This window comes from Epinephelus fuscoguttatus, linkage group LG20 (genome assembly GCF_011397635.1).
Source record: "Epinephelus fuscoguttatus linkage group LG20, E.fuscoguttatus.final_Chr_v1".
NCBI classification, from domain to species: Eukaryota; Metazoa; Chordata; class Actinopteri; order Perciformes; family Serranidae; genus Epinephelus; species Epinephelus fuscoguttatus.
In genome coordinates this window covers 33,229,902-33,243,719 of record NC_064771.1, presented here as the reverse complement: position 1 = coordinate 33,243,719, position 13,818 = coordinate 33,229,902, and the positions used below count along the sequence as shown (strand labels likewise).

Below are 13,818 nucleotides of genomic sequence, written 5' to 3'. Positions count from 1 at the left end.
TATTTCAAGCCCTGATAGTGGCATCGAACCCAGGTTGGTTTTTTTGTGTTTTTTTAGCAGGACTTTGCGGCGTTTCCTGCTGTGATTGTGGCATCAAAACTGGGTGTTTTAAGCCAAAACATGATCTTTTCTTGACCCTGAACAAGTGGTTTTGTGCCTAAACATAATCACACTTGGTTATGCATATATGAATATGCAACATATCTGTGGTTTGCAGAATGGGTTACAGTGCCAACACATTTTCTGCCTATGAGGTTGACCCACCATCAGTGCTGGACCTCTCTGATGCTCTTGTGTCTGAGTGGGAGCCATCCAGATGAATGCACACGGAACTTTGGCCATGTGGTGCTGTTGTCCCCTTAGCAAACACAGGGCTTTACTCTAAATCTGCAAAACCTGTTTGCTTTTTAAAGTCATAGATAAATGAAATAACTTTAAAACCTGAAACTTATATTTGCCTCCAAAATGTGGAATATGAAAGGCATAAAATAAAAAATACTGAAGAACAAAGGCTTCAAACTTGCACTAAAGCACAGGGCTTGAGTAAATATACTTATTTTCATCCACAACTTTTATAATTTGTTAATTTATGTGTCTGTTTGTTTGCTAACTGCTCGGTTAATCACTGGCTTATGTAATCAAATGAGAAGCTGCTGCTCTCAAACAGATTCCAGACTGTGAGCACCCAAACTTCACTAACCCCGCCCTCCAGCTGCTCCCATTGGCCAGTGTGGAACGTAAATAAAAAAATCCCGTCCTCCTATTGGCTGCAGCTCCCCACTCTCACCCGGGTGTCCTCCCCTGTATATGATAACAGGTCCGGGCAGTCCCAGGGACAGCTAGCTTAGCACGGGGCTCTGTGGTCACTCTCACACCGGGGCCAGGACCCTCCGCAGCCATAATGAAGTTCGTTAGGTTTATAATGAAAAACGCGGCGTTAGCCAGCGTCCCCAAACACATCGAGCATTTCTCCAAATTCTCTCCGTCACCGCTCTCCATGAAGCAATTCCTCGACTTCGGTGAGTGTCGTTATCGATCCGCCTGCAGATATTTGTGATCTGACTAACAGGAGAGCTGTGTGTTGGAGCTGTGTGAAGATGTTCAGAAATAAACTGTGATTCAGGAGCAGACTGTGCAGAGTGTGATTGTAAAGTGAGCCTCCATCTGCTGTGAGGAGGGTTTGCCTGTGTCTGTGGCTGCATAGTGCTCACACTGCTGAGTGTTGCATCAGATCAGGAGCTCAGGCTGCACTGTTTGGGCCCTGTTGGGACACATGGCTCTGCTGCTGCTGCTGCTGCTGCTGCTTATGATTATAATGTGTAATAATTTATTATGACAGTGTTTCAGCAGCTTGCAATTTTACTATCATGCAGATTATGTAGATGGATTGGTGTAACATTCACAAACACAAAGGTTTAAAAGAAATGTGAGTATGCAGAGCAACATGCTTATAAATAATCCCCAATAATGCAAATAATGCACTTTATTATCATTATTATTATTAATGTATTGTTATTAGTCATGTATAAGGGTGGGGATCACAGGAGGTCCCACAATGTGGTCACGATTTTGCCGTATGATGAGTATGGCGATAACATATATTGTCATATATTGTAAATTATTACCATTTTTCAGTTGTAAATTATGTCCCCAAAGGAAAACTTTGTCAACTAGAGAGTAGAATTTCTCGCTTCAATATTTTTATAGCAGCAAAATGTATTTTCTTAACTAACAAAGCGGTAATTTTTTTTATTCTAGTTGGCTACTAAATCTTTAACTTGTATTTGCAATATTAATATCATTTTATCATTTTATCAGCTTTTATTGTGTAGTACGGAAATATTTGATTTTATGATCTATGGATAAACTGCTGCTGTTTTTAGCTGTCTTGTAAGGTGTCCTTGAGTGCTTGGAAAGGCACAGATAAATAAAATGCATTATTATTATTATTTTTACTTATAAAAAGAAAAGAAATATTTAATTTAAAAATACCAGGCAGCATTGATTTTATCCCTCCACCTGTAGTCCTGTAAGTAATGTTTTTTTCCTGTTATCTATTTATCTGATTTTTTTTAAATAATTCAATGAATCAAAATCTTAAAATATCACTAAATATTAAAATATCCAAGCCTTTAAATTGCTTATTTTGTCCATCCAAAAAAATGTGGAAAATGTGTGAAAAATGCCCACCAACAGTCCAAAACCAGAATATATTGAATTTACGATCATATGAATCAAAGAAAAGCAGCTGTTCATTGTTTGACACATGATTGAAAAGATTGATCATCACATTCCTGCCCATCAGCTAATCAATAAGTAAGATAAGATTAATTATTATTTCGTTCGTGTTTCTTCAGGTTCCATTAACGCCTGTGAGAAGACCTCCTTTGTCTTCCTGAGGCAGGAGCTCCCCGTGCGACTCTCAAACATCATGAAAGAAATCAACCTGTTGCCTGACAAACTGCTCACAACCCCGTCCGTACAGATCGTGCAGAGCTGGTAGGTGAACCAGTGGATTCATGTGTTGTTGTGATCCGAGGTTCACAACGCCTCAACTGTAGCTGTGACGTCATCCAGGAACTAAAGAACAACATAAGTCTTTGTTAATGTCTGTTGTGATTCAGTAAATACCAGATTGTATCCCCTGACATGTGAAATGTTTACAGTCACAGCTGTTGCCTTGTTTATGTCCATGTAGTAGGACAGTTGGCCAATTGAACTCCTTCCAAAATAACTCCGTGCAGAGGGGGGAGGCTCTCAGCTCTGAACTTTCCCCTAGTTTCTCGTCACAAGTCACGTGACCTTGTTTTCAGTCTGCCTTTCGTTCCTTTGTGAGGAGTGACACACATCCAAGTCATCCGAAGCTTGACCTTTCACCAAAAGAATTCCAGCAGCCTCACTCAGTTGTTTGCATTTCAAAACATTTGTTTATATGTGTGTGAACATCTGTATTTATGATTGTTTCCAGGTACATCCAGAGTTTAATGGAGATCCTTGAATTCCTTGATAAGAATCCTGATGACTACAAAGTCCTGGGAGAGTAAGTTTTCATTTTCCTCAATAATCTCACATTTGTTTTTTTAAGGATGATGTTTAACCCTCGTGTGACCCCTGGACATTTTTGTCCATTTCCAAAATTCAAAACTCCCTCACAGAGAGATTAAAGGTCACAGGGGGGTGATTTTTTGCATGGGGGTGTCATTCTGGGTGAAATTTCAAATTCTCAACTTTCAGCATGAAAATCCATTATTTGACCCTGTAATGCATTTTTATCCTATCCATGACCCTTCAAGTGGACAAAAATGTCCACTTTCTAGGAAGTGTCCAACAAAAGGTCACAGGGGGGTGATTTTTTGCATGGGGGTGTCATTCTGGGTTAAATTTCAAAATCCCAACTTTCAGCGTGAAAATCCATTATTTGAGCCTGTAACGCATTTTTATGCCGGCAACAATACAAATGGCCAAATGACAGGTGGACATTTTTGTCCACTTGAAGGGTCATGGATGGGATAAAAATGCATTACAGGTTCAAATAATGGATTTTCATGCTGATAGTTGGGATTTTCAAATTTAACCCAAAATTACACCCCCTTGACAAAAATCACCCCCCTTGTGACCTTTTGTTGGACTGTTTCCAGAAAATGGACATTTTTGTCCACTTGAAGGGTCATGGATGGGATAAAAATGCATTACAGGGTCAAATAATGGATTTTCATGCTGAAAGTTGGGATTTTCAGATTTAACCCAAAATGATCCCCCCTTGACAAAAATCACCCCCCTTGTGACGTTTTGTTGGACACTTTCTAGAAAATGGACATTTTTGTCCACTTGAAGGGTCATGGATGGGATAAAAATGCATTACAGGGTCAAATAATGGATTTTCATGCTGAAAGTTGGGATTTTGAAATTTCACCCAGAATGACACCCCCATGCAAAAAATCACCCCCCTGTGACCTTTTCTAGGACACTACAAAAGTTTCTAGAAAGTGGACATTTTTGTCCACTTGAAGGGTCATGGATGTAACTTTTTTGAAGGGGAACACAAGGGTTAAATGAACCCTGAAGTTGTTGAAGTTGCTCTAGGTTGGTTATTTCATTCATTTTAGGAAAAGGAAGGTGTAACAGATGATTATTTGATGCTCTTAAAGGGCCAGTTCACCCCAAAATTGAAAAATACATATTTTTCCTCTAACCCGTACCACTATTAATCTATCTAGATTGTTTTGGTGTGAGTTGCTGAGTGTTGGAGATATCGGCCGTAGAGTTGTCTGCCTTCTCTCTAATATAATGGAACTAGATGGCACTCAGCTTGTGGTGCTCACAGCGCCAAAAAAATAAATTTGAAAAACTCATCAGCAATGTCACTTTACAAAAATCATGACCTGGTTACTCAAGATAATCCACAGACCTTGTTGTGAGCAGTTTCATGTAGGAACTATTTTCTTGTACTGAGTTATGCCAACCGAATCATTGCACAGAAGGAAGTGTGCATCTACTCATAGCTCACCTAGCACCACTGAGCTAGCTAACGTTACAGCCCAGCTGAGAAGAATGTTATGTTTAAGGGTGCTTTCACACCTGCCTTGTTCAGTTCGCTTCATAGCATCAAAACATTGTTTTCTAGTTGGAGCCGCGCCTCGTTTTCAAACTGTATGGTTTGACTAAAATGAACAATGACAGCAATATAGTCCACGATGAGCAGCGCTAAAATCAACCTGCGTAGTTGTCCCTCCATTGTGACATTAGAAAGTGTCACATTTATCTTGCAAGTGTACTCTTCTTCAACGTTTGCTTTACTTCCTGGATTTTTCCATGTGGAAATTCTGACCAATCAAGAGAGGCTTTCTCACACAAGGCATTTGATCTGGTCCTCTTGTAAATGCTGCCGTGAGAACACGAACCAACTCTAGGCAATTATACAACTTTGTGACAACATGAGTCCCTGATTCAGACCAAAGGAGACGACTCTTGGTCTGGACGCACCTAAATCTCACACTGTCACATGCATGCGCCTTGTCCATGAGTAGATGCACGCTTCCTTCTGTACCTTGATCCGATGGGTGGGCGTAGTTCGGTTGAGTTCGGTTGGACCACATGAAACTGCTCACAACAAGGTGAGAGAAGACAGAAGGCAGACATCTCTACAGTCAGTATCTCCGACACTCGGCAACTCATACCAAAACAACTTAATTTGGCAAGCAGCACTACAGGAAAGAGGAAATACATATATTTTTTGATCTTAGGGTGAAGCTTTATCCCACACATGTCCATCTTTAGTCAGTTTTTCCAACCTCTCTATCCATTCAAGTGTGATATAACAGAATTAATGACGGTATCTTCTTCCTCTACAGGTTTGTCGACACCCTAGTCACCATCAGAAACAGGCACAACGACGTTGTGCCAACTATGGCCCAGGGTATCATAGAATACAAAGAGGCTTTTCCCCAGGACCCGATGACCAACCAGAACATCCAGTACTTTCTGGACCGCTTCTACATGAGCCGCATCTCCATTCGAATGCTCATCAACCAGCACAGTGAGTAACATTTCAACCCTTGGTTTTATTTCCCTGGTCTGCCGGCATGCAATAAACACAACTAATGATGTCGGGGTTAGTTGTTGTACCTTCACACAGATATCAACACGGTATGAAAAACATCTTCCACGGGCAAAGTTCTGTTTTTATTCTCCCTGCATTGTGACTGAAATGAATATTCTCAAACCAGGCTGCGTGACAATAATATACTCACTCTGCTCGCTGTCACTCGCCACCCAAAGGGAAAAATAAGTCTTAACCCTGAAATAATCTTTCAGAACATGTCGTCTCACTAACTTTATTGTCACATCCATTATAGATCTTGATGTGGGATGTTTTTATCTGCCTGGGGAGCAGTTAGCGTCGAGTTAGGCTTCACATCATAAAATTTATACTTAAATATGCAACATACATTACAGCTTATAGACACAAGCAAATGGGATATAAACTTACGTTTTTTTGTTACTCCTCCCTCCTTCAGTCAGCACTAATTTAGTTTACATAGATGTCCTTTCCTTGCATTAAAGTGCCATGTGTAAGAAACTAAAACCCAAATTAAAGAAAAATATGAGTTGCTTTGGACAAATTAATCTACCAAATTAATTCATTTTTCAACTGTCTAATATCTGATTTGGCTTTAAAAACTTAGGATATTTTATTGTCTTTTTCTGCAATATTTTGCATTGATTCCAGTGTTTTTATTCGTAGCATATTATCATAAAAGGCTCACATACTCGAACAGCAGATTGCCTGCTCCAGGATGATGACACGCTAGGATTCATCATCATCCATGTGGAACAAAGATTGTTGATTCATATCATGGTGTGATAGTGTAATCTCTCAAAACTACCGTTGCATGAAGGGAACGCCATTATGCTCAACGCTCAGACTCTCATATCTGTCTTACGGCGTGTTTTCATCTTCTGTATTTTCTTTTCTTGCACCTTTTTCATCACATTTCTTGTGTTATTACCTGACCTGGCTATCAAACCACCTTTCTGGGTAGCAGCTGAAATGTGCATCTAGCTAAGAGCATCATAAAGTTCCATGTACTGTATAAAAATAATTTTTTATGGACTCCAGTTTTGAAACCTCAAGTTTGGCATTTTGGTCATAGCCATTTTGGGTTTTCTGGAACCAAGGGGGGACCATATTTGCACAAGAGGGTGGTTGAGTGAGGGGTGGATCTGACTACTGCCGTTTTGCACAGAGATCATGGATAGGGCCACTACAACGTCCCGTCGTTATGCCGCATTTGCATTTTTATACAGAACCAAACAACGGCAGCGTAACACCACTCCATTGTGTGTTTTTAGACAGCGTACCGGTGTTCCAGAAGTAATAACGGGCATGACGTAACACAACAGCGTCAACCTGGACCTCACTGTTTTCCCAATTTCTGGACATTTTTAGCTCCCGTACTTCTTCTTCTTCGAGTTAGCTGCTAACTGCTGCTAGCCCCTTTTTTAAATCTCTCTTCAATGAGTTGCCCGCATAACATGTCGTCAAAACATTCCTCCCGTGTCGTCCATGGTCCCGTCCTGCTAGCTGTCCCTTTTACACAGACGTTGATTTGGCACTCTTACTGCTGGCTTCAAGGCGAAACAAGTCTGTCCCCAAATTCTGCAATTGTACCTTTTGTAAAAAAACAGTGAGGCATAATAACGGCGTGAAATTCCCGCCTTGAACGGGCAGTGTAAAAGAGGCTATCGACTGAAGCGATGCCTTGCAGAAAGCCTCACTCAAAGCAGCCACATCTTTAATTATGCATATCTTTAAACCTTTATAAAAATGTAAACGTGTGAGTTATTAAACAGTTCAACACCTGTACAATGTCGTGATTGAGTAAAGTAGTTATAGAGATCAAAACTGTTTTTGTATCAGGCTATTCACATGTTTATTTCTGCTGTAATGTTGGGCATTTTAACATGGGAGTCTATGGGGACTGACTCGCTTTTCAAGTCAGCCTCAAGTGGCCATTAGAGGAACTGCAGCTTCCTTGTTGGCTTTTTTCTTCTGGCCCTGGAGGTTGCTGCTTGGAAAGCTCCGAAAGTTTGCTTTGCCTGATTCCCAGTCGTGTTTACTTACTTCAGATATTTGCTTCTTTAAATAATGATTCTGCTGATTTGGGCAACTCAAGCAACTGCTTTATGTCAAGAAAAAAAACACAAATTTGGCTTTTTCTGTTACGATTTTGTGGAAAAACATTCTTATATTCTTCAACAACAGTAACACATGGCATGGCTAGAGTACAACGTATGTTACTGAAACAAATGAAGGACATTACTCAAATGATACCGGTCCCAAATTTCACTGTACTTGATATGTTGATATTCCAGTAACTGCAGATATCAAACTTTATGCTTTCTCTAACACTGACGTTTCTGTTCCTTGCAGCTCTTATTTTTGACGGTACCCTCAACCCTGTCCACCCAAACACCATCGGCAGCATTGACCCCCACTGTGTAGTCGGAGATGTAGTTCAGGGTAAATAGAATTATGTATGAAGTTAAAGTTGTCAGATAAACTGTGTAAAATATAATTTGACTTTCAATTGTTTTGTTGCATCCTGAGGAGCTTGTCTATTGATTTCTACTTTCCAACATTTTAGATTTTATTTTGTATTATAATCATCTAACATTATTATCCTCCCTGTTTTTGCTCAGATGCTTTCCATAGTGCTAAGATGCTGTGTGACCAGTACTACCTCCGCTCCCCTGACATGGTACTGCAGGAGATGCATGGTAAGCTTACGTTAATTTAACCTGGCAGGTTAAGTTCAGACCCAATTTTACCCTTAATGCCGACACCCCGGGGTCCAGAAGTCCTTGTTGTTTGTTCAAGAGATTTAAATGAAGAGCAAATGGAGCCAACTCCAGCGTGTGCCCGTACAGTATGAGTGTTTGTATACAGATTAACGTTCAGCCAGGTGGACCTGAGAGGCCTCTAATTATAGCACTGAAGCTCAAGTAAAGGCTAAATGAGCCCGGCTCACTGCTTCAGACAATATTGACACACGGACCCTTTCCTCTCCATCCTCTTCAACAGTCGAACCACAGCTTTGCAGAATAATTGCCACCGGTGAAACACATCCACGAGAGGCGAGGGCAATGAATTTTAAATGAAGTGGAATGAATTAAAAAACACTGTTTGTTTTTTGTGCAGGCAAGAAGAAGGCGAAGCATCCAATGAGCATTGTATACGTTCCCTCTCACCTGTATCACATGCTGTTTGAGCTCTTCAAGGTGGGACACATCTTATAGTTTTAAATTATGGAGTGATGATTAATATAAGAGTGAAAACCACTTTAAGGTAACTTTTACTTTGTTATCCTTTTTGTAGAATGCTATGAGGGCAACCATTGAGACCCACGACAACAGCATTACCCTCCCACCCATTCAAGTCTTGGTGTCTCTTGGAGACGAGGACCTGTCAATCAAGGTGGGTTGCAAGTTACAGTACAGCAGGGCTGCCGCCGACTAAGAATTTTCCTAGTTGACCAACAGTCGTCATTTAGGGCCATCAGTCGACTAGTTGCCTGCATGTTTACGATATTAATGTAACTATTAAATGATATATGTTGGTGGTTTGAGTTGAAGCTGTGAGAAAGAATAGTATCAGTAACATTGTTAACACTGTGCTACATTACAGAGAAATACAAACCGTACTAATGAACCTTCATTAATATAGGCCTATATTTTATCTACAAATGCATGTCACACACTGAGCGAGCCGCCTGTTAATGACGCTGTGGGCTAATGGGCATGTAGCTACTTCCATGTTTCACATGATACGTCATGTTTGTAGTCGACCAATGAAGATGAGTTTACATATCACCTTGGGTTCGTCCTTCACCTTCTCAAAATGATCCCACACTTTGGATTTCCTGCCCGACATGTTGTTAACTAGCCTGTGGAATAACCGCAGGTACCAGCTCTGGAAATTAACCTGACTCCACTTCCTGTATCTAGGAGGTTTTGATTTATTTTGACAAGACGCAGCTCCTAATAAAGTTTCACCTTGTTTTTTTGTGACTAAGCGACCAATGAAATCTTGCCAACAAATGACCTTTCTGGTCACCTATCAGGGGGCAGCCCTACAGTACCGCTTCTTGAAATGGATAAATAAAGGCAAACATAGGAAATGCTCAGAGGGACTCCTTCCTGCCTTAATGCTCAGATACTTAATAGCAGGTGGATCAGAGTTCTTAAATTGTCTGTGGGAGTGAGCAGGAATGCGGGTGTGTTTTTATGTCTGTGAGCTCTGTGTGAACCAGCACATTAGTGGGTTTAATGAAGCCTGTAAAGATGAAACATTTCCACTAAGTTAATCTTTCACACTGTTGTCTTCGCTCAAGTTCATATCAGTTTAGGATTAAATAAATCATCGTACAGCCCTGTTAAACACAAAGTGTGGTTTGCCTTTGCTTTCAGAGCCAAGTGTGCCACCTTATTTTTGTCATCACCTCCCAAATCCTTCCCTGAACCTGTTAGGTAACGACTCCACCCTCAATTAATCACAGTGCCAACTGAAAGCAAAGCTACTAAGCCCAGATAAGATTAGCTACATGGGCTGTGTGCTTTCATAAACAATGTCTTAGTGCCCTTGTTGTTACCAGGATGTGTAACTGCTTGTTGTGACTCACACATGCTGTACACAGTCAGTGATGTCACACACGAATAAACAAAATCAAACTGCTAAAAGTGAAATTAAGGACTCATGACAAGAAGACAAGAAATTTCCCTCAGGGGTTGGTGGAGCCCAAAACAGAGCTAATAGGAGAGTGAATTTTGGACTTCCCTTAGGTGGCTAAAAGCTAAAGTACATTTTGGTGGTTTCCGGGTCCATAATAGGACATTGCCTAGCTTAAGTGGTGATACGCCTGCCTGCTTCTCCAAACTGGGGGCGTGCCAACCGCCATCTATTTCAGGTAATACACTGACTAAAGATAAGTACCTCCATACAACCCCACTTCAAAAGATCAAAAGTATCCCTTTAAGATACTGTTTGCTGGCATATTCACCACTATAACTTCAAAGGCATTAATGTTGTGTTTTCCGCTTTTTGTGTTGCCCTAAGTGGCCAAAAAATAAGAAAAAATCCTCCACTTTTACTCCTGTTAATCTAAAGATTAAAAGCTAACTAACATATTTCTTTTGACTAAAACATACTTGGAAATTACCCTTAAATGTATAAAGAGCCTTGGAGGAAATGTTCTTTTCAATGCATCTTTTTTGTCTGTACTTGATAATTTGCCACTAGATTCCCCTTTACCATATGTTTTCTCTGATCCTGCACTTGACCTCCTGCACATTTACCATGAGGATACATGGAGTGAACAAACAGAGAGCCACTTCGCTTCCACTGTCAGTTGAGGCCGTGTGTTCACGACAGGCAGGCACTTGTCTGCTGGCATCATCTCCACCTTTTATGGCTCAGCACAGCTCAAGGACCTCAAGTAACTCTCTCTCATTTTGCTGCGCTGTCTCACCACTCTGTATCTGCCTCTGTCTGCAGGTGAGCGACAAGGGCGGAGGTGTCCCCTTTCGCAGGATTGAGAACCTTTTCAGCTACATGTACTCCACCGCTCCTGCTCCACAGATAGGAGAGCACACACGGCCTCCGCTGGTGAGTAGAGATATACAAGCGGTGGGATGCTTTCGTTTATTAACTGGATTTCACGCCTACATATATAGGCTATTGAAAAACAAATACATATATTTTTTGCAGGGTGTTAATTGCACCATATGTCGTGTAGTTGCATTTCTGTGCAGCCCACAAGCATTAACATGCTCATTTAGCCTTTCATTTATACTCCTTCCTCTTTCAAGATCCTAGCATCATTTTTTCCCTCCACATACGAGTGACCTACAATACACAAAGCAAACTTGACAAAAGAGCGGTTTGTTCCATGGAAGAGCGCCGCTGCTTGCAGTGTGACAGAGAACAAAGCCTTCTTAAACCCTTGATCCCCTCTCTCTCTGTGCAGGCTGGCTTCGGCTACGGTCTGCCCATCTCACGTCTCTACGCCAAGTACTTCCAGGGGGACCTGCAGCTCTACTCCATGGAGGGCCACGGCACAGACGCTGTCATCTACTTGAAGGTGAGCCAGACGTGGTGATGGTGCATGAAACTCTGACAAGACGCCAGGAGTTAGAAATTCTGCAGCACAGAGAAAGCTGTCTGGTGGCACACTTTTTGCTCAGCACACAGCAAACTCTGCAGACCTGTGGAGACAGTGCAGGTGTTTGTAGTTACATCTTGTCTTCTTGACCCTCCAGGCGCTGTCGACAGACTCCATCGAGAGGCTGCCGGTGTACAACAAAACCGCTCTGAGGAACTACAAAGTGAGCCAAGAGGCCGACGACTGGTGTATACCCAGTAAAGAGCCTATTGATATGAGCATATATAAGGTTCCCAAGTGAAAAGGTCCTTCACGCCTGGTGTTTCAAGTCTACAAATTTCTGTCTTCATATTCCCATGTCATCATCTGTCCAGGCAGATGTGGGCACCGAACATTTTCCCACTGAGAGCTTCATCGCCAGACTAAACCCCTCTTATATTTCAGTCTGGTTTTAGCAGCAGCATATCCACGTTGCTTTCAGTCCCCACTGTCCTTTTGGGTTCTTCATAGGAAAATAGAAAACTGCTACTAACAGAAAAGACTTCATCTCTTAGACTTTGGAGACGCAGCTCCAATGTTGCATCATGTGCAGGTAGACAGAGGCAGCACTCAGCATGTTACGAGTGTGGTGTTAAAAGTGGGAATATGATTGGACTGATGTAAAGGAGGGTTTGAATACTCCAGTTGAAGACGCCACACATGCAGTAATGTTACTGCAGATGTTTGAGGAGAGACATGTGGAGGGATTGAGTTGAACCGAGGGGGACCGAAGAGATCCTGTAGGAGATGTCACCCAAGCCTTACGGTAGCAACTTCACCCAAAGGCTCATTTCATCAAAATACTTGAAGTATCTAAAGAAAAAAAACACTAATGTTGCACCTTGTTAAATTTTGAAGTGCTGTACAACTGTTGGATCTGTCGATTTGAACAAATGTATGTTGAGTGGTGTTGTGCTTTTTGCATGGACATTTGTTTTGATATTTCAGCCTTTAAGGTTTTAATCACAGTATTCGCGTCGACTGATAAGATACAGTGTTATCTTAACATCAGTTTTCTGGACCAGGCTGAATGTAATCCACTCTCTTCTGTGCATTAATTACAGAGACAAAGAGTATCACATGAAAGAAATGCACAGCACTGTAGGGCCCAAGCTTTCTGATGCACCAGGTTTTACAGCCAGACACCAGGGGATTTGTTTCGCTTTTGATTGGAGGTTTAATGCTTTTAGCTGAGTTCAATAGAGGCCAGTGTTATTAAACCCCAGAAAGCAGTGCGTGTCATGTTCGAGTTTTCTACCAGTCTTTGATCCAATAAAGGAAGGCCAGTCTCAGATTGTATATTACACTGTGCCATATGAGGAAAAAAGGTCCCAGGTCCATATGTGTTATAAGTTTTTTTGTATTAAATTGATCTTAATCATACAATAAGTTAGAGGTTATTTTTATAGCTACATTTCTTGTGATTAAAATGATTGTACATAGTGTGAATACAATCCAAATAATAAAGAACAACCTAAGTGTAAAATGCTTCTGTGTTTGATTTTATCCTGCATGCTGTGTGTGTGAGAGTCGACTACAGTTGATTAGGTGAGCAGAGGTGATTGATTATATCAATCAGTGCAGCATCCCTGTGGTGTAGTCTTTTCTTGCAGCTGTGTGGGACGAAAATGAAGAAACTAGGGCTGTAATTATAAAACGCCCCCAACCCCATTATTCAGATATGCTCCCCAATATATTGATAAACATATAAATAAATAAAAACCTGGCTATGCTAGAACAGGCAACCACACACAGCCATCCAAAGTAAACATTAGCAGATGTAATCACAGCCATAAATCAAACAAATTGCTATTTTTATTACTGCTGGTTCCTGTACAATGTTGCCCTGCAGTTCTGCACTGTGGTTTGTCCAAGTGGTGTAGCCGTATCCCAACAAAAGCAATTGCTCATTAGAGTGCTACACTTTTATTTTTTTGACAAAAAGTCATTGGGATTTTTTTTCCACTGGATTTTAGATCATTGCAGAAAATAATCCAAACAATTGTTCTTTTTAAGTGTACATGCTAAAGCTAGATATGAAAATCTAACAGACTTTAAATGAGCTACACTTACAGTCGCACAACTTCAACATCACCACAAGGCTGTGAAGCCACTGATG

At 41.1% G+C, this 13,818-nt stretch overlaps 1 protein-coding gene across 1 annotated transcript; it reads left to right on the top strand.

Annotated features, from left to right (window-relative positions):
• Positions 1 to 811: 811 nt before the first annotated feature.
• pdk2a (pyruvate dehydrogenase kinase 2a) lies at positions 812 to 13,185 on the top strand. The gene is made up of 11 exons (XM_049564458.1): positions 812 to 1,019; positions 2,358 to 2,499; positions 2,969 to 3,040; positions 5,352 to 5,536; positions 7,934 to 8,023; positions 8,203 to 8,280; positions 8,702 to 8,781; positions 8,879 to 8,977; positions 11,054 to 11,164; positions 11,526 to 11,639; positions 11,818 to 13,185. The coding sequence occupies exons 1-11, from the start codon at positions 902 to 904 to the stop codon at positions 11,959 to 11,961; spliced, it is 1,233 nt and encodes a 410-aa protein (XP_049420415.1). The 5' UTR covers positions 812 to 901; the 3' UTR covers positions 11,962 to 13,185.
• Positions 13,186 to 13,818: the final 633 nt, after the last annotated feature.